At 44.6% G+C, this 24,257-nt stretch overlaps 1 protein-coding gene across 1 annotated transcript in view; it reads right to left on the minus strand.

Annotated features, from left to right (window-relative positions):
• Positions 1–24,257, minus strand: part of LOC109867022 (cystic fibrosis transmembrane conductance regulator-like) — a 71,904-nt gene that overhangs the window by 29,793 nt on the left and 17,854 nt on the right. The window contains 8 exon segments of the mRNA XM_031801336.1: positions 3,829–3,957; positions 4,193–4,453; positions 8,500–9,052; positions 9,996–10,082; positions 11,338–11,432; positions 20,152–20,343; positions 20,943–21,071; positions 21,073–21,120. Coding sequence (XP_031657196.1) covers positions 3,829–3,957; positions 4,193–4,453; positions 8,500–9,052; positions 9,996–10,082; positions 11,338–11,432; positions 20,152–20,343; positions 20,943–21,071; positions 21,073–21,120 — 1,494 coding nt within the window.

Raw genomic sequence — 24,257 nt, forward strand, 5'->3', positions numbered from 1 at the left:
GGGTAGGGCGAGAATAAATACCCCACTGATTAACCTAAACTAGACACAGGGGCGGCAGGTGGCCTAGTGGTTAGAGTAACCGAAAGGTTGCAAGTTCGAATCCCCAAGCTGACAAGGTACAAAACTGTCGTTCTGCCCCTGAACAAGGCAGTTAACTCACTGTTCCTAGGCCGTCAATGAAAATAAGAATTTGTTACTAACTGACTTAGTTAAATAAAGGTAAAATAGAAATAAAATAAGCACAGGTGATCACAACACAGAACAAAGATAAGGGATCAGTGGCAGCTAGTAGACCAGCGCCGCCCAAACAGGAAGAGGAGCTGAAGTCATGACATGAATATATAATATTTCCTTTAATACAGTATTGTTATGGGTTAATATATAATATTTCCTTTAATACAGTATTGTTATGGGTTAATATATAATATTTCCTCTAAGACAGTACCATAAGGGGTAATATAGCATCTTTCCTCTAATACAGTACCATAAGGGGTAATATAACATCTTTCCTCTAAGACAGTACCATAAGGAGTAATATAGCATCTTTCCTCTAATACAGTACCATAAGGGGTAATGTAACATCTTTCCTCCAAGATACTATATTATCAGGCTGATCTGAGCTGTTTACATGTTATTAGACTTATCTGAGCTGTTTACATGTTATCAGGCTGATATGAGCTGTTTACATGTTATCAGGCTGATATGGGCTGTGTATATGTGATCCGGCTGATCTGAGCCGTGTACATGTTATCAGGCTGATCTGAGCTGTTTACATGTGATCAGGCTGATATGGGCTGTGTACATGTTATCAGGCTAATCTGAGCTGTTTACATGTGATCAGGCTGATATGGGCTGTGTACATGTTATCAGGCTTATCTGAGCTGTTTACATGTTATCAGGCTGATCTGAGCTGTTTACATGTGATCAGGCTGATATGGGCTGTGTATATGTGATCCGGCTGATATGGGCTGTGTATATGTGATCCGGCTGATCTGAGCCGTGTACATGTTATCAGGCTGATCTGAGCTGTTTACATGTGATCCGGCTGATATGGGCTATGTATATGTGATCCGGCTGATCTGAGCCGTGTACGTGTGATCCGGCTGATCTGAGCTGTTTACATGTGATCAGGCTGATCTGAGCTGTTTACATGTGATCAGGCTGATCTGAGCTGTTTACATGTGATCAGGCTGATCTGAGCTGTTTACATGTGATCAGGCTGATCTGAGCTGTTTACATGTGATCAGGCTGATCTGAGCTGTTTACATGTGATCAGGCTGATCTGAGCTGTTTACACACTATCAGGCTGATGATTGATTTATAGCACACAATAATTAAAAGAAAATGTCAAGAAAAGTCTATGCTATTACACCACTTGTTATCATCGCTGCATGTCAGAGGCATGAAAACTGTGCAATAGACGTGGAAAACAGGTGGTATAGCCTGCGCTCCAATTGGGATGTGGTTAGACGAAAACACTGGCATTTTGCCAAGGCAGCGATGGGTGGCTGACACCAAGACGCGCGTTGACAGCAGAAGCATACATTTGTGCCTAATGACAATCGCCAAAGGTTGTAAATATAGAAATATGTTGCGAGTGGATGAACTTGCACAGGTAACCTAGTAAAGGAGCCCTTCGAAGTGATTGTTTTACAATCAGATGAAAACATCATGACTGGTTGTGTTGTTAATGCCACAATAAAAGACAATAGATATTAAAAGTTAAATGACAAATTACGACTAGACCCAGAGAGATCCTATTAAATGAATAGTGATTCTACACGTAATTCTATAATGAGGCCAATAAAAAACATGGTGCACATATAGGAGGTTCTGGACCGGGAAGAAATTAACCCCTGGTTAATATAGACTCCTGTCCTCTAATACAGTGATGTTATTGGTTAATATAGACTCTGTCCTCTAATACAGTGTTGTTATTGGTTAATATAGACTCTGTCCTCTAATACAGTGTTGTTATTGGTTAATATAGACTCTGTCCTCTAATACAGTGTTGTTATTGGTTAATATAGACTCTGTCCTCTAATACAGTGTTGTTATTGGTTAATATAGACTCTGTCCTCTAATACAGTGTTGTTATTGGTTAATATAGACTCTGTCCTCTAATACAGTGATGTTATTGGTTAATATAGACTCTGTCCTCTAATACAGTGATGTTATTGGTTAATATAGACTCTGTCCTCTAATAGTGTTGTTATTGGTTAATATAGACTCTGTCCTCTAATACAGTGATGTTATTGGTTAATATAGACTCTGTCCTCTAATACAGTGTTGTTATTGGTTAATATAGACTCTGTCCTCTAATACAGTGTTGTTATTGGTTAATATAGACTCTGTCCTCTAATACAGTGTTGTTATTGGTTAATATAGACTCTGTCCTCTAATACAGTGATGTTATTGGTTAATATCGACTCTGTCCTCTAATACAGTGTTGTTATTGGTTAATATAGACTCTGTCCTCTAATACAGTGATGTTATTGGTTAATATAGACTCTGTCCTCTAATACAGTGTTGTTATTGGTTAATATAGACTCTGTCCTCTAATACAGTGATGTTATCGGTTAATATAGACTCTGTCCTCTAATACAGTGTTGTTATTGGTTAATATAGACTCTGTCCTCTAATACAGTGTTGTTATTGGTTAATATAGACTCTGTCCTCTAATACAGTGTTGTTATTGGTTAATATAGACTCTGTCCTCTAATACAGTGTTGTTATTGGTTAATATAGACTCTGTCCTCTAATACAGTGATGTTATTGGTTAATATAGACTCTGTCCTCTAATACAGTGTTGTTATTGGTTAATATAGACTCTGTCCTCTAATACAGTGTTGTTATTGGTTAATATAGACTCTGTCCTCTAATACAGTGATGTTATTGGTTAATATAGACTCTGTCCTCTAATACAGTGATGTTATTGGTTAATATAGACTCTGTCCTCTAATACAGTGTTGTTATTGGTTAATATAGACTCTGTCCTCTAATACAGTGTTGTTATTGGTTAATATAGACTCTGTCCTCTAATACAGTGTTGTTATTGGTTAATATAGACTCTGTCCTCTAATACAGTGTTGTTATTGGTTAATATAGACTCTGTCCTCTAATACAGTGTTGTTATTGGTTAATATAGACTCTGTCCTCTAATACAGTGTTGTTATTGGTTAATATAGACTCTGTCCTCTAATACAGTGTTGTTATTGGTTAATATAGACTCTGTCCTCTAATACAGTGTTGTTATTGGTTAATATAGACTCTGTCAACTTTGATGGGGATGCAACTTTGATGGGGATGGGTGCCACAAAGAATTTGAATTCATAATTGAAAATAAGATTTTTTCTTAACTGACTTGACAAGAAAAATAAAGTAAAAATAAAGTAAAAATAAAGTAAAAATAAAGTAAAAATAAAGTAAAATAAATAAAAGAGGGGCCGCAATTGCTCGCTGGTCTGCGAGCATGATGGGGCCCCTGGCCGGTAATTGTACCATGATAACAAGTTTAGATAGCTCGCTAAACTAACTTCGCAATCTAAAAAATGCTAGCTGACATGGGATAACTGACTGACTATCAGTGACTGAAATAACAAGAGAAAAACTGCTGATGCACAACCACATTTTGAAATTCACCTACTGTATTCTACTATTCTAACTCACAACAAGACCCAGACTGAGTTCCACCCTAAAATAAAAAAAATATTGATCCGAGGGCCTTGAAAAGCGGGGCCACAGACCACATGTGGCTCGCGGGCAGCCAGTTGCCTATCCTTGCTCTACAGTATCTCCGAGTCAGGGATCATCTAAAGCTATCATTACCTCGAGAGCGAAGATGAGGAAGATGAAGATGAGGACGTAGACCAGGTTCCTGTTGGTGAAGATGTAACGCAGATAGGTATTCCACGACGTCGTCTCAAACACGTTCTCACGCTCGTCTGCAAAGCATTGCTACAAACAGACAAAAGAGATACATCAAATGAAATACTAAAGCCTAGCTGTCTTTGTGTTTTGTCTTCAAACGTTTATGTTCAAACTTTACTTTGGAAAAGGTGGTTCAAACACTGGTGAACATTCTATGACGTCCCTTTGGCAACTCCTTGATCCTAACCATAACCTCCATGTGCTCTTAAAGACCTGTAGCTACAGCGGAAAACGTCCAAGCTGCTGCCTTCACTGAACCTACCTCCATGTCCTCCTCATCCACATCCTCACTGATGTCATAGACACTATCTTTGGACAGGCGTCGTGCGTAGATGTCCAGCTCAGAGGCCAGCTCGCACTGCGGCGTGACGGACAGCTTCTTCCTGAAGGATGTCTGGAGCTGCTCCCTCCTGCCCTGCCCCTGTGCGTTGGTGATGAACTGCAGCACAGACTGGCGCCGCTGCCCGCTCAGGTGCTGCAGACCGTCGTGGTACAGGTTCCCCCGGGGCAGCGACTCTTCCACCTATAATCAAATCAAATTAAAGTTAGATATTTTTGTATATATTTTGCCTTTATTTAACCAGGTAAGTCATTGAGAACACATTCACATTAACAACGACCTGAGTTTATTTGTCATTTGTACAGGATACAGCGAAGTAGTGTAAACACGTTTACATACAAGCTCTCGTGTCATACAGTGTAACAGCTATAAAACACAATAGGACCAACTTCAATTGTCACGTGCCCCGAATTCAACAGGTGTAGACTTTACAGTGAAGTGCTTACTTACAAGCCCCTAACCAACAATGCAGAGTTAAAAAGTATGCCACAACTGTGTTCAATAAAAAGGGAATAGTAACACAAAAACAATAAAGAGGCTATATACAAAGAGTACCAGTACCAAGTCAATGTGCCGGGGTACGAGGTAGTAGAAATCTGTAGGGGCGGTATTTTCCTAGCCACCGTGCTTCTACACCTGCATTGCTTGCTGTTTGGGGTTTAAGGCTGGGTTTCTGTACAGCACTTTGAGATATCAGCTGATGTACGAAGGGCTATATAAATAAATTTGATTTTATTTGATTTAGAGATAATGAAGGTAATACAGTATGTATGCATGGGTAGGGTTAAAAGTGACTAGGCAATCAGGATATATATAATATATAATATATAATAAACAGAGTAGCAGCAGCGTATGTGAAGTGTGAAAGTGTGTCTGTCTATGTGTGAGTGTGCATGTGTGTGCCCTCTTTGGGTGTGGCGAGCCCTATCCCCCTCTCCCTGCCTCCCCCTTTCCTCCTTCAATTAGGCTGCTGTGGTCAGAGAGACGTCATAAATTCCTGAGGATCTCCTCATGGACACACAGTATAGAGAGAGTAAATTTTCATAGAGAACAGGGGAATGTCTTCCACCTCACAGAACTCGAGGTCCGTACAAATTTCATGTTCCGGAGAAAGTATAGAAGATCGGTGAAGAATCCAGCTACGAACTGGTCCATTTGTTACAACTTGGGGAAGCTCATGGGAGACGGCGTGGCCACATTACCATAACACTGTTTATATAATCTAATTGTTGTATAAGATGAATGAGTGGGTATGATACTGTTTACACAATTTTACAATGTGATTTTGGACTGTTTAATGAAGAAAAACAAAAAAAGGAATTTGGAGTTAACTAAATCAGAGGACCGCCCCTGAGCCCAGTTAGGGTCAAGCGTCCTGAGACAGCGCTCAGAAAGGTTGTAAACCATTGCTGAATCTTTTAACCATACCACGTGGTTAAACTCTTAGACTATCGATACTGACAGAATAAGAACAAGTCTTTGATATTAATTACTGGTCTGCAGCTAGGAATTCGGTATCATTGAACGCGAAGAATGACAACCGCCGAAAAATCCATTCTATAACAATCCCCTCTAACCAATAACTATCCCCTCTATCCAATAACTATAACTATCCTCTCTAACCGAGAGAGAGAGAGAGAGAGAGAGAGGGAGGGAGAGAGAGAGAGTGAGGGAGAGAGAGAGAGAGAGAGAGAGGGAGAGAGAGAGAGAGAGAGAGAGAGGGAGAGAGAGAGGGAGAGAGAGAGAGAGAGAGAGAGGGAGAGAGAGAGAGAGAGAGAGAGAGAGAGAGAGAGAGAGAGAGAGAGAGAGAGAGAGAGAGAGAGAAAGAGAGAGTGAGAGAGAGAGAGAGAGAGAGAGAGAGAGAGAGAGAGAGAGAGAGGACAAAACTCTCCAAAAGAAACAAACTTTTCACCAGCGATCAAGACGACACACTGAGCGTAAATATATATATTGACTGCAATTGTTTCCGAGTGAGTGAGCGTTCATGTGCAAAGGATTAGCATTTCAGTTGTTATAATTATCACTCATCACTCTGTAGTGACTTCTTAGTCGACCCCCACTTCCCCTTTTGTCTAACAAGCCGCCATGCCGGTTTAGCCCACTAGGGCACATTCTCCTATCATTTCATGTAACCACATTTACCTTGTTTGTTTATGCATTTCTGTGAATTACTTAGTTAGTAATAAATGAATGATTTAAGACAATTGATGTATGGATGACTCATAGTGAAGACTGGGTTCGTGCAGATAACCAACAATTTACGATGTTTGGAATGAGACTAAAGTAAATCATTCATTCATTCGAAGACTAATTGATCAGATAAAATATCTGAAAAGTTATTTTAGGAATTGATAACTTTGTAATCTGAATATTTTTCCATGGTGCCCCGACTTCCTAGTTAATTACAATTACATGATTAATCAGTTGATCGCGTAATACTAATTACAGAGAATCTTTGATAAAAACTATAAGTCTTCAATTTAATGATAGTAAAGACACGACAGTGGTGTCAAGATGCATGTTCGTGAGCGTATGTGTTTTGTGTGTGTGAGCATATGTAGTGTGTGTATGTGTGTGTGTGTGTTGGAGTGTCAGTATAGCATGTGTGAGTGTGTGAGTAGAGTCTAGTGAGAGTAAATAGAGCCAGTGCAAAACAATTAAGATAAATAAATAAATAATAGGGGGGGGGGGGTCAATGTAAATTGTCCGGGTAACCATTTGAATCACTATTATGGCTTGGGGTTAGAAGCTGTTCAGGTGCCTTTTGGTCCCACACTTCACATGCTGGTATCGCTTGCAGTCTATGATGCCTGGAGTCTTTGACAATTTTTAGGGCCTTCCTCTGACACCACTTGGTATAGAGGTCCTGGATGGCAGGGAGTTTGGCCCAGTGATGTATTGGTCGGTACGCACTACCCTCTGTAGAGCTTTGCAGATGCCGAGCAGTTACCGTACCAAGCAGTGATGCAGCCAGTCAAGATGCTCTCAATGGTGCAGCTGTAGAACTTTTTGAGGATCTGAGGGCAGTGTGGAGTGTGGATCTGTAGGGGCGGTATTCAAATTGGAGTGGGTCCAGGGTTTCTGGGATGATGGTGTTGATGTGAGCCTTGACCAGCCTTTCAAAGCATTTCATGGCTACAGATGTGAGGGCTACAGGCGGTAGTCATTTAGTCAGATTACCTTGGTGTTCTTAGGCACAGGGACTATGGTGATTTACTTAAAACATGTAGGTTTTAGAGACTGGTCAGATAGTGGTTGAAAATGTCAGTGAACACACTTGCCAGCGCATGCTCCGAGCACACATCCTGGTAATCTATAAGGCGCTGCGGCCTTGTGAATGTTAACCTGCTCAAAGGTCTTACTCACATCGGCTATGGAGAGTGTGATCACACAGACATCCAGAACAGTTGGTGCTCTCATGCATGTTTCAGTGTTGCTTCCATCGAAGTGAGCATAGAAGGCATTTAGCTCGTCTGGTAGGCTTGCGTCACTGGGCAGCTCTGGGCTGGGTTTCCCTTTGTAATCCGTGATAGTTTGCAAGCCTTACCATATACGATGATAATCAGAGCCGGTGTAGTAAGATTCGGTCTTAGTCCTGTATTGATGCTTTGCCTGTTTGATGGTTTGCCTCCTCTGACGAAGAGGAGTAGTAAGGATCGGAGGACCAATGAGCAGCGTGGTACGTGTTCATGCTCTTTATTAAAACAAGCACGTGAAACGACACGCAAAATAACCAACTGAAACAGTTCCGTGTGGAACACACAGACACAGAAAATAAACACCCACAAAACACAAGTGGGAAAAGGCTACCTAAGAATGATTCTCAATCAGAGACAACTAACGTCACCTGCCTCTGATTAAGAACCATACCAGGCCAAACGCAAACACAACATATAAAACGGAACATAGACAAACCCACCCAACTCACGCCATGACCATACTAAAACAAAGACATAACAAAGAAACTAAGGTCAGAACGTGACACTTAGTGCTAGAATCGGTTTGTGGTGGTAAATAGACAGCTATGAAAAATACATATGAAATCTATCTTGGTAAATGGTATGGTCTATAAAGCATCATGAGGTATTCTAACTCAGGCGAGCAGAACCTCGAGACTTCCTTAATATTAGAGATCGCACTCCAGCTGTTGTTAATAAAGAGACACCCTCCTCTGACCTTACTGAACTCTAAAAGCACTATGTAAATAAAAAATAGAAAAGCACCCTCACCTGATCATCCTCGGGCACCACAGAGAACTTCCTCTCCGACAGCTCCCGCACGCCATCCTCGATGGTAGTGGACCCTGGGGTTGGAGCCTGGCTGTTTTGGGGCCCAGTACCGATGAAGGAGAACTTACGTGCCGTTGCTAATGGATTTAAGATAATCGACTGTTTACGTTTCTCCACCACTGTGAGACCGTCGCCCCCGGCGATGGTGATGCCTTGAGGTCCCGTGTTGCCGTTGATGACCGAAAGTGGGGGCTGGCGGAAGGACTGGCGGATGGGCTCGTGGCCACGGAGGACAGCGGATTCGTCGATGGAGACACGTCGGAGGGTCTCGGTGAGGATGGAGCTGCGGCGTTCGGCGTTGATGTTGTCGTAGGCCTCCAGGCCCAGGAGCAGGGAGCTGAAGTCTGGTCTCTTGGCCTGCAGCTGGGAGAAGGAGCCGTAGAAGTAACACACTCCGTTGTGAAGCAGAAGGATCTTGTCTGCTCTCTTAAGGTGGTCCAGCTTACTGGTGACCACGATACGAGTCTTGGAGGACATCAGTTTACACAGACACCTGGCAAGAGAAAATACGTGTATCCTTTGTTTAGTTTATCAACCTTTACTTTAACAGACAGGCATGAAGTGACCTTTGGAAAACATGTAGTTTCCTAGGAACGCGAAGAGATTCACATTGTAAAAAAAGTTTCACATTGCTGTTCAATCATGTGCTTGCCCTCATTTCTGAGAGGAAAGATGCTGATAACACAAATGTCTGAAAATTAGATCAAAGGTCATGAATATCAGACACAAAGTTACATTTCCACAAAAAGCCCACATCTCACCACCTAACCCAATTGCTCAATAGGTCAAAGACAACAAGACCTTGATCTTAACCTTCTCTCTTCACCTTAACCATTTACTCAGCCCATCCCCCACCCTCATCTCCCAGACTCAGCCCATCCCCCACCCTCATCTCCCAGACTACCCCCCACCCTCATCTCCCACCCCCCACCCTCATCTCCCACCCCCCACCCTCATCTCCCAGACCCCAGCCCATCCCCCAACCTCATCTCCCAGACCCCAGCCCATCCCCCAACCTCATCTCCCAGACCCCAGCCCATCCCCCAACCTCATCTCCCAGACTACCCCCCACCCTCATCTCCCACCCCACACACTCACCTCCCAGACCCCAGCCCATCCCCCAACCTCATCTCCCAGACCCCAGCCCACCCCCCACCCTCATCTCCCAGACTACCCCCCACCCTCATCTCCCACCCCCCACCCTCACCTCCCAGACCCCAGCCCATCCCCCAACCTCATCTCCCAGACCCCAGCCCATCCCCCAACCTCATCTCCCAGACTACCCCCACCCTCATCTCCCACCCCCCACCCCCACCCTCACCTCCCAGACCCCAGCCCATCCCCCAACCTCATCTCCCAGACCCCAGCCCATCCCCCAACCTCATCTCCCAGACCCTCGCCCATATGAAAGCTTCAGTGTTGAGCCACAGACAGACCTCTCAAAGATCTCTTTCTCTGTCACAATGTCCAGGTGGGTGAAAGGCGAATCCAACAGGTAGAGGTCAGCATCCTTGTACACGGCTCTGTAAAAGCACACGCGCACACACACACACACACACACACACACACACACACACACACACACACACACACACACACACACACACACACACACACACACACACACACACACACACACACACACACACACACACACACACACACACACAGACATACACACAGACATACACACACATAGAGATGCACACTCATACACAGATACACAGAGATGCACAAACACAAATTAGGAAGTCAAGTCCTAGTGGGATTCAATTCAGTTTAAGTGATACATCTGGCCAAACTGGCAGTGATGCTCTCAGTTAAGTGGGAGCAAATGGATACCGGGACAATAAAACCAATAAATAATGCATATGTTCAGAATGTTGGACTAGACATAGAGATTTAATGGGAGTAAAAAAAAGTCTGCAGAAGCACCAGAAATATTAGATCATAAAACACTACAGTTATAGGAGCTGGACTAGATGTCTTCACGGATCCACCCGAACCGAATACCCGAGACTCGAGCGAGTCTGGGTCCAAAATTCAAACTTCTTGCTCGGGTCCTGGTCAGGTCCTGTTTGATTGTCATCGAGTCTCGGGTCTATGTAGCTACAGCTGATAGACACGAGTGGATTCGACCAGGGTTCTGCATATATTATTTATAAAGCCCTTTTTACATCAACAGATTTCACAAAGTACATATACAGAAACCCAACTTAAAACCCCAAACAGCAAGCAATGCAGATGTAGAAGCATGCCTAGAGCATATTAAGTTTACCCTAATAAGGTTCATTTATTGACTTATAGAAGGCCTAGCCAACATATAAAGGCCTATTCCTTAACCAGAAGAGCAAATTGACTGATAAACATATTTTTTTGGTCACTCGGTCCAATCGGGTCTGTTCTGGGTCTGGTTATTGTTGGGTCCGTTCAGGTCTGACTTTTTGGACCCGAGAAGACCTCTAAGCTGAACGAACAGTCAGATGAAAGCATTGATACTGTAGTAATAATCTTTTTCATGGGGCATTATGACCAGGAATCACTATCCATACAGTGTCCCATACATTTAACGAGTCTCAACACTAGTCATGACTTCAAAAAATCAACCACAGTGTTTTGCCGAGTAGATCATAGAATGAGTGACTCAACATATTGTGGGTCTTTTATAATGAACGGGGGAGATTTAATGAATGAATGTTGCCATGGTGACAGACGGTGAAAGGTGCTGGGGGTGAGTGATGCATGCTAAAAGACAGGTGTGTGCCTATAGGTACCTACCTGGCCAGACCTATCCTTGCCCTCTGACCTCCACTAAGGGTCACCCCTCCCTCCATAAGGGGCGTCTTGTCTTTCTCCGGCAGCAGGGCCAGATCCTGAGGCGAGAGCAGCGAGGGTTTAGATACATGTTTGAGATGCACACACACAAATCAAAAGCTGAAATATGAAATGTAGGGGAGTAGGGACATCACATCTCTACTAAATGTAGGGGAGTAGGGACATCATAGCCCTACTAAATGTAGGGGAGTAGGGACATCATAGCTCTACTAAATGTAGGGGAGTAGGGACATCACATCTCTACTAAATGTAGGGGAGTAGGGACATCACATCTCTACTAAATGTAGGGGAGTAGGGACATCACATCTCTACTAAATGTAGGGGAGTAGGGACATCACATCTCTACTAAATGTAGGGGAGTAGGGACATTATAGCTCTACTAAATGTAGGGGAGTAGGGACATCATAGCTCTACTAAATGTAGGGGAGTAGGGACATCATAGCCCGACTAAATGTAGGGGAGTAGGGACATCATAGCTCTACTAAATGTAGGGGAGTAGGGACATCATAGCTCTACTAAATGTAGGGGAGTAGGGACATCACATCTCTACTAAATGTAGGGGAGTAGGGATATCATAGCTCTACTAAATGTAGGGGAGTAGGGACATCACATCTCTAATAAATGTAGGGGAGTAGGGACATCATAGCTCTACTAAATGTAGGGGAGTAGGGACATCATAGCTCTACTAAATGTAGGGGAGTAGGGACATCACATCTCTACTAAATGTAGGGGAGTAGAGACATCACATCTCTACTAAATGTAGGGGAGTAGGGACATCACATCTCTACTAAATGTAGGGGAGTAGGGACATCACATCTCTACTAAATGTAGGGGAGTAGGGACATCATAGCTCTACTAAATGTAGGGGAGTAGGGACATCACATCTCTACTAAATGTAGGGGAGTAGGGACATCATAGCTCTACTAAATGTAGGGGAGTAGGGACATCATAGCCCTACTAAATGTAGGGGAGTAGGGACATCATAGCCCTACTAAATGTAGGGGAGTAGGGACATCATAGCCCTACTAAATGTAGGGGAGTAGGGACATCATAGCTCTACTAAATGTAGGGGAGTAGGGACATCATAGCCCTACTATGTAGGGGAGTAGGGACATCATAGCTCTACTAAATGTAGGGGAGTAGGGACATCATAGCTCTACTAAATGTAGGGGAGTAGGGACATCATAGCTCTACTAAATGTAGGGAAGTAGGGACATCATAGCCCGACTAAATGTAGGGGAGTAGGGACATCATAGCCCGACTAAATGTAGGGGAATAGGGACATCATAGCCCTACTAAATGTAGGGGAGTAGGGACATCATAGCCCTACTATGTAGGGGAGTAGGGACATCATAGCCCTACTAAATGTAGGGGAGTAGGGACATCATAGCTCTACTAAATGTAGGGGAGTAGGGACATCATAGCCCTACTAAATGTAGGGGAGTAGGGACATCATAGCCCTACTATGTAGGGGAGTAGGGACATCATAGCCCTACTAAACGTAGGGGAGTAGGGACATCATAGCCCTACTAAATGTAGGGGAGTAGGGACATCATAGCTCTACTATGTAGGGGAGTAGGGACATCATAGCTCTACTATGTAGGGGAGTAGGGACATCATAGCTCTACTAAATGTAGGGAAGTAGGGACATCATAGCCCGACTAAATGTAGGGGAGTAGGGACATCATAGCCCGACTAAATGTAGGGGAGTAGGGACATCATAGCCCTACTAAATGTAGGGGAGTAGGGACATCATAGCTCTACTAAATGTAGTGGAGTAGGGACATCATAGCTCTACTAAATGTAGTGGAGTAGGGACATCATAGCCCTACTAAATGTAGGGGAGTAGGGACATCATAGCTCTACTAAATGTAGGGGAGTAGGGACATCATAGCCCTACTAAATGTAGGGGAGTAGGTACATCATAGCCCTACTAAATGTAGGGGAGTAGGGACATCATAGCCCTACTAAATGTAGGGGAGTAGGGACATCATAGCCCGACTAAATGTAGGGGAGTAGGGACATCATAGCCCGACTAAATGTAGGAGAGTAGGGACATCATAGCTCTACTAAATGTAGGGGAGTAGGGACATCACATCTCTACTAAATGTAGGGGAGTAGGGACATCATAGCCCGACTAAATGTAGGGGAGTAGGGACATCATAGCCCGACTAAATGTAGGGGAGTAGGGACATCATAGCCCTACTAAATGTAGGGGAGTAGGGACATCATAGCCCTACTAAATGTAGGGGAGTAGGGACATCATAGCCCTACTAAATGTAGGGGAGTAGGGACATCATAGCTCTACTAAATGTAGGGGAGTAGGGACATCATAGCCCTACTAAACGTAGGGGAGTAGGGACATCATAGCCCTACTAAATGTAGGGGAGTAGGGACATCATAGCTCTACTAAATGTAGGGGAGTAGGGACATCATAGCTCTACTAAATGTAGGGGAGTAGGGACATCATAGCCCTACTAAATGTAGGGGAGTAGGGACATCATAGCCCTACTAAATGTAGGGGAGTAGGGACATCATAGCCCTATTAAATGTAGGGGAGTAGGGACATCATAGCCCTACTAAATGTAGGGGAGTAGGGACATCATAGCCCTACTATGTAGGGGAGTAGGGACATCATAGCTCTACTAAATGTAGGGGAGTAGGGACATCATAGCTCTACTAAATGTAGGGGAGTAGGGACATCATAGCTCTACTAAATGTAGGGGAGTAGGGACATCATAGCCCTACTATGTAGGGGAGTAGGGACATCATAGCTCTACTATGTAGGGGAGTAGGGACATCATAGCTCTACTAAATGTAGGGGAGTAGGGACATCATAGCTCTACTATGTAGGGGAGTAGGGACATCATAGCCCTACTAAATGTAGGGGAGTAGGGACATCATAGCCCTACTAAATGTAGGGGAGTAGGGACATCATAGCCCTACTAAATGTAGGGGAGTAGGGACATCATAGCCCTATTAAATGTAGGGGAGTAGGGACATCATAGCCCTACTAAATGTAGGGGAGTAGGGACATCATAGCCCTACTATGTAGGGGAGTAGGGACATCATAGCTCTACTAAATGTAGGGGAGTAGGGACATCATAGCTCTACTAAATGTAGGGGAGTAGGGACATCATAGCTCTACTAAATGTAGGGGAGTAGGGACATCATAGCCCTACTATGTAGGGGAGTAGGGACATCATAGCTCTACTATGTAGGGGAGTAGGGACATCATAGCTCTACTAAATGTAGGGGAGTAGGGACATCATAGCTCTACTATGTAGGGGAGTAGGGACATCATAGCCCTACTAAATGTAGGGGAGTAGGGACATCATAGCCCTACTAAATGTAGGGGAGTAGGGACATCATAGCCCTACTAAATGTAGGGGAGTAGGGACATCATAGCCCTACTAAATGTAGGGGAGTAGGGACATCATAGCCCTACTAAATGTAGGGGAGTAGGGGCATCATAGCTCTACTAAATGTAGTGGAGTAGGGACATCATAGCCCTACTAAATGTAGGGGAGTAGGGACATCATAGCCCTACTAAATGTAGGGGAGTAGGGACATCATAGCTCTACTATGTAGGGGAGTAGGGACATCATAGCTCTACTAAATGTAGGGGAGTAGGGACATCATAGCCCTACTAAATGTAGGGGAGTAGGGACATCATAGCTCTACTAAATGTAGTGGAGTAGGGACATCATAGCCCTATTAAATGTAGGGGAGTAGGGACATCATAGCCCTACTAAATGTAGGGGAGTAGGGACATCATAGCTCTACTAAATGTAGTGGAGTAGGGACATCATAGCCCTACTAAACATGTTGAGGAAAACAAAATCAAAAGTTCAATACCTTATTGTTTACATCTGTGTTAGCATACATAACAGACTGAGATGGCAGCTAAAGAAATATATGACTTCTGAAAGAATATTGACAACAAACTGGGCAAAGACTCAATTCAACGTCCCCTAGTTTTTTTGTCCAGTGTTTAAATGGGAAATTAAATTATCCTGTTGAAAATGTACAACTTGTTGAGTTTTGCAAATCCAATTCCTTTTCCACATTGGGATACAGCCGCAGCGTAATCAAATCACATGTCCTTAAAGCTATTTAAAAAAGCTATTTACAGTATAAGTACCAAGCTGAAAGACACAATGGTTTGATTTCAAAAGTCTAATAGCACCACATCAAAAATACTAAACCAGAAACACTGAAACATAAAAGGAGTATGAAAAACGATCACAGCTGAGGATAAATTCATTATTAACTATTTCAAATACAAACGTCTGACACACATGTACACCAACATGTAAAATAATGAATGGAGTCAGACAGTGATGGAACACAGTCTACCATCATAAAACCGCCTACCTTTTTTAATGCTACTTCCGCTGTCCAAAAGGAAGGCATTGGGAATTAAGTTAACATGTTGTTTAACAGGTCTTAAAACACAGCAAGTGGAAAAAGGCACCTTGTGTGTCTCATACTGAACAAAGCCACTGCTTTCGTTCCAAATGGCACCCTGTTCCCTATATAGTGCCCTTCTTTTTGAACAGTAGCCTGGTCAAAAGTAGTGCACTTTATAGGGAATAGATTGCCATTTAGAACGTGTCCGCTGTTAGGCTGGAGCTGAAACCTACAAGCTAACCAAGGGCAAATGTGTCAAATCCATGGGGTTTACAAGACACAGCCCACCAATGGTAGATGTCTGGTCCTGGGACAGGCCACAATAGTCTGCAGCACAATCACAAGCCCTACTAAACACAGTCTGATTCATCTGGGCACACAGAAACAGGTGTCTCTCTTTTCTCTCTGTCTCAGACCACGTACACCAAATTGCTTTTGTCATATTTCTCACTTTGAGAGATTTCATATTCATGACTCTTCTAAAGTCGCTCAATTGACAGTGTGGATAAAGGTAGACGTTGCATTTACATACGAGGGAATGGGCACTATCGTGAGCTGTCAAAGCGATTAAATATGTTCATACAGTAGTGTTTGCTTTAAACACACTCTGATGTTGGTCAAACAGCCATTGTGTAACACACCATCCACTTTATCTGTGGCAAATCATCAATACCCCAGGGCATGAGTGGTGCCAATTGGCCACTCTAATTATTTTCACACCTTCTCAAAAGTCAAAATGTAAAACCAATGATAACTACTGTATAGTAGCTCTGCTGCCCAGAGTTTTCTGGTCAGGTCATGTAGTCAGGAAAAACTCCTGATCCTAAATATATACAGATACACAGATTGACAATGAGTGCTAGTCTAATCTACATCAATGCCTGTGTCTCTGAGCAAGCTGATATTCCATCCCAATGACATAATGTGGTGCATCCATGGCAACGGGAGTGTCTGGGACAGTAATCCAGTGACACGGTCCCCCTGCTGAGGCAGCACTTTGAACACACTGCCCAAGACTTAACAATGGGGCTCCACAAAGGGATGGGACGGCATTGTGTGTGTGTGTGTGTGTGTGTGTGTGTGTGTGTGTGTGTGTGTGTGGGTGTGTGTGTGTGTGTGTGTGTGTGTGTGTGTGTGTGTGTGTGTGTGTGTGCACAAACTGGAGAAATATGACACATCAACGCCTTACAAAGGCTACTGGGTAGACAGTCAAGTAGAACATATGAGTCAAGGGAGGAGGAGAGAGAGTTGGGTTGGGAATGAGAGAGTAGCAACAGAACAGGGGGAGGTGGAGAGAGTAGCAACAGAACAGGGGGAGGTTGAGAGAGTAGCAACAGAACAGGGGGAGGTTGAGAGAGTAGCAACAGAACAGGGGGAGGTTGAGAGAGTAGCAACAGAACAGGGGGAGGTTGAGAGAGTAGCAACAGAACAGGGGGAGGTTGAGAGAGTAGCAACAGAACAGCGGGAGGTTGAGAGTAGCAACAGAACAGAGGGAGGTTGAGAGTAGCAACAGAACAGGGGGAGGTTGAGAGTAAAAACAGAACAGGGGGATGTTGAGAGAGTAGCAACAGAACAGGGGGAGGTTGAGAGAGTAGCAACAGAACAGGGGGAGGTTGAGAGAGTAGCAACAGAACAGGGGGAGGTTGAGAGAGTAGCAACAGAACAGCGGGAGGTTGAGAGTAGCAACAGAACAGAGGGAGGTTGAGAGTAGCAACAGAACAGGGGGAGGTTGAGAGTAAAAACAGAACAGGGGGATGTTGAGAGAGTAGCAACAGAACAGGGGGAGGTTGAGAGAGTAGCAACAGAACAGGGGGAGGTTGAGAGAGTAGCAACAGAACAGGGGGAGGTTGAGAGAGTAGCAACAGAACAGGGGGAGGTTGAGAGAGTAGCAACAGAACAGGGGGAGGTTGAGAGAGTAGCAACAGAACAGCGGGAGGTTGAGAGTAGCAACAGAACAGAGGGAGGTTGAGAGTAGCAACAGAACAGGGGGAGGTTGAGAGTAAAAACAGAACAGGGGGATGTTGAGAGAGTAGCAACAGAACAGGGGGAGGTTGAGAGAGTAGCAACAGAACAGGGGGAGGTTGAGAGAGTAGCAACAGAACAGGGGGAGGTTGAGAGAGTAGCAACAGAACAGGGAGAGGTTGAGAGAGTAGCAACAGAACAGGGGGAGGTTGAGAGTAGCAACAGAACAGAGGGAGGTTGAGAGTAGCAACAGAACAGGGGGAGGTTGAGAGTAACAACAGAACAGAGGGAGGTTGAGAGTAACAACAGAACAGGGGGAGGTTGAGAGTAAAAACAGAACAGGGGGAGGTTGAGAGAGTAGCAACAGAACAGGGGGAGGTTGAGAGAGTAGCAACAGAACATGGGGAGGTTGAGAGAGTAGCAACAGAACAGGGGGAGGTTGAGAGAGTAGCAACAGAACAGCGGGAGGTTGAGAGTAGCAACAGAACAGAGGGAGGTTGAGAGTAGCAACAGAACAGGGGGAGGTTGAGAGTAACAACAGAACAGAGGGAGGTTGAGAGTAACAACAGAACAGGGGGAGGTTGAGAGTAAAACAGAACAGGGGGAGGTTGAGAGAGTAGCAACAGAACAGGGGGAGGTTGAGAGAGTAGCAACAGAACAGGGGGAGGTTGAGAGAGTAGCAACAGAACAGGGGGAGGTTGAGAGTAACAACAGAACAGGGGGAGGTTGAGAGTAAAAACAGAACAGGGGAGGGTTGAGAGAGTAGCAACAGAACAGGGGGAGGTTGAGAGAGTAGTAACAGAACAGGGGGAGGTTGAGAGAGTAGCAACAGAACACGGGGAGGTTGAGAGAGTAGCAAAAGAACAGGGGGAGGTTGAGAGTAGCAACAGAACAGGGGAGGTTGAGAGAGTAGCAACAGAACAGGGGGAGGTTGAGAGAGTAGCAACAGAACAGGTGGAGGTTGAGAGAGTAGCACAGAACAGGGGGAGGTTGAGAGAGTAGCAACAGAACAGGGGGAGGTTGAGAGTAGCAACAGAACAGGGGGAGGTTGAGAGAGTAGCAACAGAACAGGGGGAGGTTGAGAGAGTAGCAACAGAACAGGGGGAGGTTGAGAGTAACAACAGAACAGGGGGAGGTTGAGAGTAAAAACAGAACAGGGGAGGGTTGAGAGAGTAGCAACAGAACAGGGGGAGGTTGAGAGAGTAGTAACAGAACAGGGGGAGGTTGAGAGAGTAGCAACAGAACACGGGGAGGTTGAGAGAGTAGCAAAAGAACAGGGGGAGGTTGAGAGTAGCAACAGAACAGGGGGAGGTTGAGAGAGTAGCAACAGAACAGGGGGAGGTTGAGAGAGTAGCAACAGAACAGGTGGAGGTTGAGAGAGTAGCAACAGAACAGGGGGAGGTTGAGAGAGTAGCAACAGAACAGGGGGAGGTTGAGAGTAGCAACAGAACAGGGGGAGGTTGAGAGAGTAGCAACAGAACAGGGGGAGGTTGAGAGAGTAGCAAAAGAACAGGGGGAGGTTGAGAGTAGCAACAGAACAGGGGGAGGTTGAGAGAGTAGCAACAGAACAGGGGGAGGTTGAGAGAGTAGCAACAGAACAGGGGGAGGTTGAGAGAGTAGCAACAGAACAAGGGGAGGTTGAGAGTAACAACAGAACAGGGGGAGGTTGAGAGAGTAGCAACAGAACAGGGGAGGTTGAGAGTAGCAACAGAACAGGGGGAGGTTGAGAGTAGCAACAGAACAGGGGGAGGTTGAGAGTAGCAACAGAACAGGGGGTGGTTGAGAGAGTAGCAATAGAACAGGGGGAGGTTGAGAGAGTAGCAACAGAACAGGGGGAGGTTGAGAGTAGCAACAGAACAGGGGGAGGTTGAGAGAGTAGCAACAGAACAGGGGGAGGTTGAGAGAGTAGCAACAGAACAGGGGGAGGTTGAGAATAGCAACAGAACAGGGGGAGGTTGAGAGAGTAGCAACAGAACAGGGGGAGGTTGAGAGACTAGCAACAGAACAGGGGGAGGTTGAGAGAGTAGCAACAGAACAGGGGGAGGTTGAGAGAGTAGCAACAGAACAGGGGGAGGTTGAGAGACTAGCAACAGAACAGGGGGAGGTTGAGAGACTAGCAACAGAACAGGGGGAGGTTGAGAGAGTAGCAACAGAACAGGGGGAGGTTGAGAGACTAGCAACAGAACAGGGGGAGGTTGAGAGAGTAGCAACAGAACAGGGGGAGGTAAAAAACAAACAAAGCAAAAGAACAAAGCAAAGACAAAGGAAAGCAGAAAAAGTTAAGAAACATCCGACACAATCACATCAAAGACCAGACCTGAGACCAAAGGAATTCTAATCAAGTTAACAAACAACAAGGTTACATATTTCAGTCCACCGTACCTCCTCCAGCTGACATGCCTTGATGACAGAGGTGTAACGGAATTCGTCATAGGTCAGACCAAACAGGATGTTGTCACGGATGGTTCCGGGCATGATCCAGGAGGTCTGGGGGGAGAAGGAGATCCGCCCACTGTGTTTGATCTTCCCCTCTGACGGGACCAGCTCTCCCAGGATCATCATCAGCAGCGAACTCTGGGGGGAGAGACAGAATTAAAGACAACAGACACAGATAAAATACAATTTTATCTCTATGGAAGACACACATTAATGTGTGTGTTAGCTTCCAGATGCAACTTCAGGAGTCTGTTGGGACATTGGGCTGACATTTGTGGACTCCCTTAGTTGAGCATCTCTCTGGTGCCTGACAATGGAAAATAACCCTAACCTAAAGTGTCAGTTTTCACACCATTTGTTTTTGCCTGTCAACAAAAGCAGATCTATAATTTCTAGGAATACTACTTACCAGTTGGCAGGTAAAATGTGTCCGTCGCTATCAAAAAATGCATTTAGAACCAGTTTTTATCCAGAGTCTTCCACTAGCCTACGACTAACATTTTCCACCGGAAACACTTGCTTCTTTGTGTTTCCAGTGGAAAATGTCAATAGTAGGCTAATCGTTGGAATGGAAGACACTATGACATAATGAGATGGGAGAAATACAGGGACTGCAGTTGGCACATTTACAGAAATGTTGATTCATGTACACTGTTCGTGTCAAATCAAATCAACCCAAAAAAGACCTCCTCCATCCACCCCAGTGTTCCCTGACAGACAGTGAGTGGTAGTGGTACCTTTCCAGAGCCGGTGGACCCAGCCACGGCCAGCATCTGTCCCTTCTCCAGATACAGGCTGATGTTCTTGAGGACGGGAGTAACATATAGGTTAGTGAAGAACAGCCCTACGTCACCGTTAGGGGTGGCCGTTAGACTTGTTCTCCTGCTTTATCTTCTCAAACAACTCCCCGATACCCTGGAGAGGGGGAGAGAGTTGGGGGAGAAATAGAGAGAGAGGGAGGGAGGGAGAGAGAGAGAGAGAGAGGGGGGAGAGGGAGAGAGAGGGTGAGAAAGAAAGAGAGGGTGGGAGAGAGAGAGGGTGGGAGAGAGAGAGAGGGTGAGAGAGAGAGAGGGAGGAGAGAGAGAGAGGGTGAGAAGAAAGAGAGAGGGTGGAGAGAGAGGGTGAGAAAGAAAGAGAGAGGGTGGGAGAGAGAGAGAGGGTGAAGAGAGCGAGAGAGAGAGAGAGAGAGAGAGAGGGGGGGGGTGGGGGGGGGGGAGAGAGAGAGAGGGTGAGAAGAAAGAGAGAGGGTGGGAGAGAGAGAGGGTGGAAGAAAGAGAGAGGGTGGGAGAGAGAGAGGGCGAGAAAGAAAGAGAGAGGGTGAGAGAGAGAGAGAGAGAGAGAGAGAGAGAGAGGGTGGGAGAGAGAGAGAGGGGTGAGAGTGCGAGAGAGAGAGAGAGAGAGAGAGAGAGAGGGTGGGTGGGTGGGTGGGAGAGAGAGAGGGTGAGAGCAGAGAGAAAGAGAGAGCGAGAGAGAGAGAGACAGAGAGAGATAGAGAGAGAGAGAGAGGGTGGGAGAGAGAGAGAGGAGTGAGAGAGCGAGAGAGCAGAGAGAGAGGAGAGAGAGGGGGGAGAGAGGAGAGAGAGGGTGAGGAAAGAAGAGAGGGGGGGAGAGAGAGAGGGGAGAAAGAAAGAGAGAGGGTGGGATGAGAGAGAGGGTGAGAAAGAAAGAGAGAGGGTGAGAGAGAGAGAGAGAGAGGAGAGAGGGGTGCGAGAGAGAGAGGGTGCGAGAGAGAGAGAGGGTGGTATGCGAGGAAGAGAGGAGCGAGAGAGAGAGAGAGAGAGACGAGAGAGAGAGAGAGAGAGAGAGGGTGGGGAGAGAGAGAGGGTGAGAGAGCGAAAGAGAGAGAAAAGAGAGAGAGAGAGAGAGAGAGGAGACGAGAGAGAGAGAGAGAGAGAGAGAGAGAGGACAAGAGAGAGGAGAGAGGAGAGAGAGAGAGAGAGAGAGAGAGAGAGAGAGAGGGGTGGGAGAGAGAGAGGGTGAGAAATAGCTTTACATTACATCAAATGTCAATTTCTCTCATACAATATGACCAGACCAGCTTGTCTGAAAGAGTGAGCTCATGTGTGTACAACTCTGGTTGTATTAGAAATACTATTTGTGCATAAAGGGGACAACAGACTAGTGATACAATGCTCTGATGATGGCTTTATGCTGAAATGTAGAAAAAGATGAGAAAATTAGAAAGATGAGAAAGTATTTTTTGGTCATTTATTTTCAAGATTCTGGGAATCACTGAGAAATAGGAGACTCTTGCGCCCCAAAGAAAAAAGGCCTCAAATGCCAGTATTGGCCCCTAATCCATCAACATTTCCATAGAAATCAAATCACTGGTGAGAGTTCTGTAGGAGAGAAACGGTGAACCTGGTTGGTTTGTTAAATCATTTACCTGGTGACGTTTTATGGGTCAGTGATCTTCTAATGCCAAGGGCTTCCGTCACTTCTATAGCTTACACTGCGTCACATTCATATTCAAATGAGCTGACGTACATGCAGTCCACAATAAAGACTAGTCTGACAACTCTGGCCTATTTCCAAAACAACTTTCACAGGAGGAGACGCTGGGATAGAATCCTGGATGTGATAAATGAATGGATTCCTAACCAGATTTTCCCAGCATAGAATAGGTTTAGTATAGTTTACCACCATCCAGCATAGAATAGGTTTAGTATAGTTTACCACCATGCAGCATAGAATAGGTTTAGTATAGTTTACCACAGTCCAGCATAGAATAGGTTTAGTTTAGTTTACCACTGTCCAGCATAGAATAGGTTTAGTATAGTTTACCACCATGCAGCATAGAATAGGTTTAGTATAGTTTACCACAGTCCAGCATAGAATAGATTTAGTATAGTTTACCACCGTGCAGCATAGAATAGGTTTAGTATAGTTTACCACAGTCCAGCATAGAATAGGTTTAGTATAGTTTACCACAGTCCAGCATAGCATTGGTTTAGTATAGTTTACCACCGTCCAGCATAGAATAGGTTTAGTATAGTTTACCACAGTCCAGCATAGAATAGGTTTAGTATAGTTTACCACCATGCAGCATAGAATAGGTTTAGTATAGTTTACCACCATGCAGCATAGAATAGGTTTAGTATAGTTTACCACCATGCAACATAGAATAGGTTTAGTATAGTTTACCACCATGCAGCATAGAATAGGTTTAGTTTAGTTTACCACAGTCCAGCATAGAATAGGTTTAGTATAGTTTACCACAGTCCAGAATAGAATAGGTTTAGTATAGTTTACCACCATGCAGCATAGAATAGGTTTAGTATAGTTTACCACAGTCCAGTATAGAATAGGTTTAGTATAGTTTACCACCATGCAGCATAGAATAGGTTTAGTATAGTTTACCACCGTGCAGCATAGAATAGGTTTAGTATAGTTTACCACCATGCAACATAGAATAGGTTTAGTATAGTTTACCACCATACAGCATAGAATAGGTTTAGTATAGTTTACCACCGTGCAGCATAGAATAGGTTTAGTATAGTTTACCACAGTCCAGAATAGAATAGGTTTAGTATAGTTTACCACCATACAGCATAGAATAGGTTTAGTTTAGTTTACCACAGTCCAGCATAGAATAGGTTAAGTATAGTTTACCACCATACAGCATAGAATAGGTTTAGTATAGTTTACCACCGTGCAGCATAGCATTGGTGTTGGTTATCTAAATTGGTGCACAAAGCATCTGAACACAAATCATTTTTACCTACATGGGATGGCCATAACATGTGTCCATAAAGTTAAATGTACTGCCTTTTTTACCTACTTGGGATGGCCATAACATGTGTCCATAAAGTTAAATGTACTGCCTTTTTTACCTACTTGGGATGGCCATAACATGTGTCCATAAAGTTAAATGTATTGCCACTTCAAACTGATAACGTTGTTCTGTGGTCATGATTATGAATTGCCTTTTACCTACACAATAGTAGGATTATTATCAGGAAGAATAGAATGCACTCACACTCACACGCACACACACACACACACACACACACACACACACACACACACACACACACACACACACACACACA

The sequence above is a fragment of the Oncorhynchus kisutch genome, linkage group LG22 (assembly GCF_002021735.2).
Source record: "Oncorhynchus kisutch isolate 150728-3 linkage group LG22, Okis_V2, whole genome shotgun sequence".
NCBI classification, from domain to species: domain Eukaryota; kingdom Metazoa; phylum Chordata; class Actinopteri; order Salmoniformes; family Salmonidae; genus Oncorhynchus; species Oncorhynchus kisutch.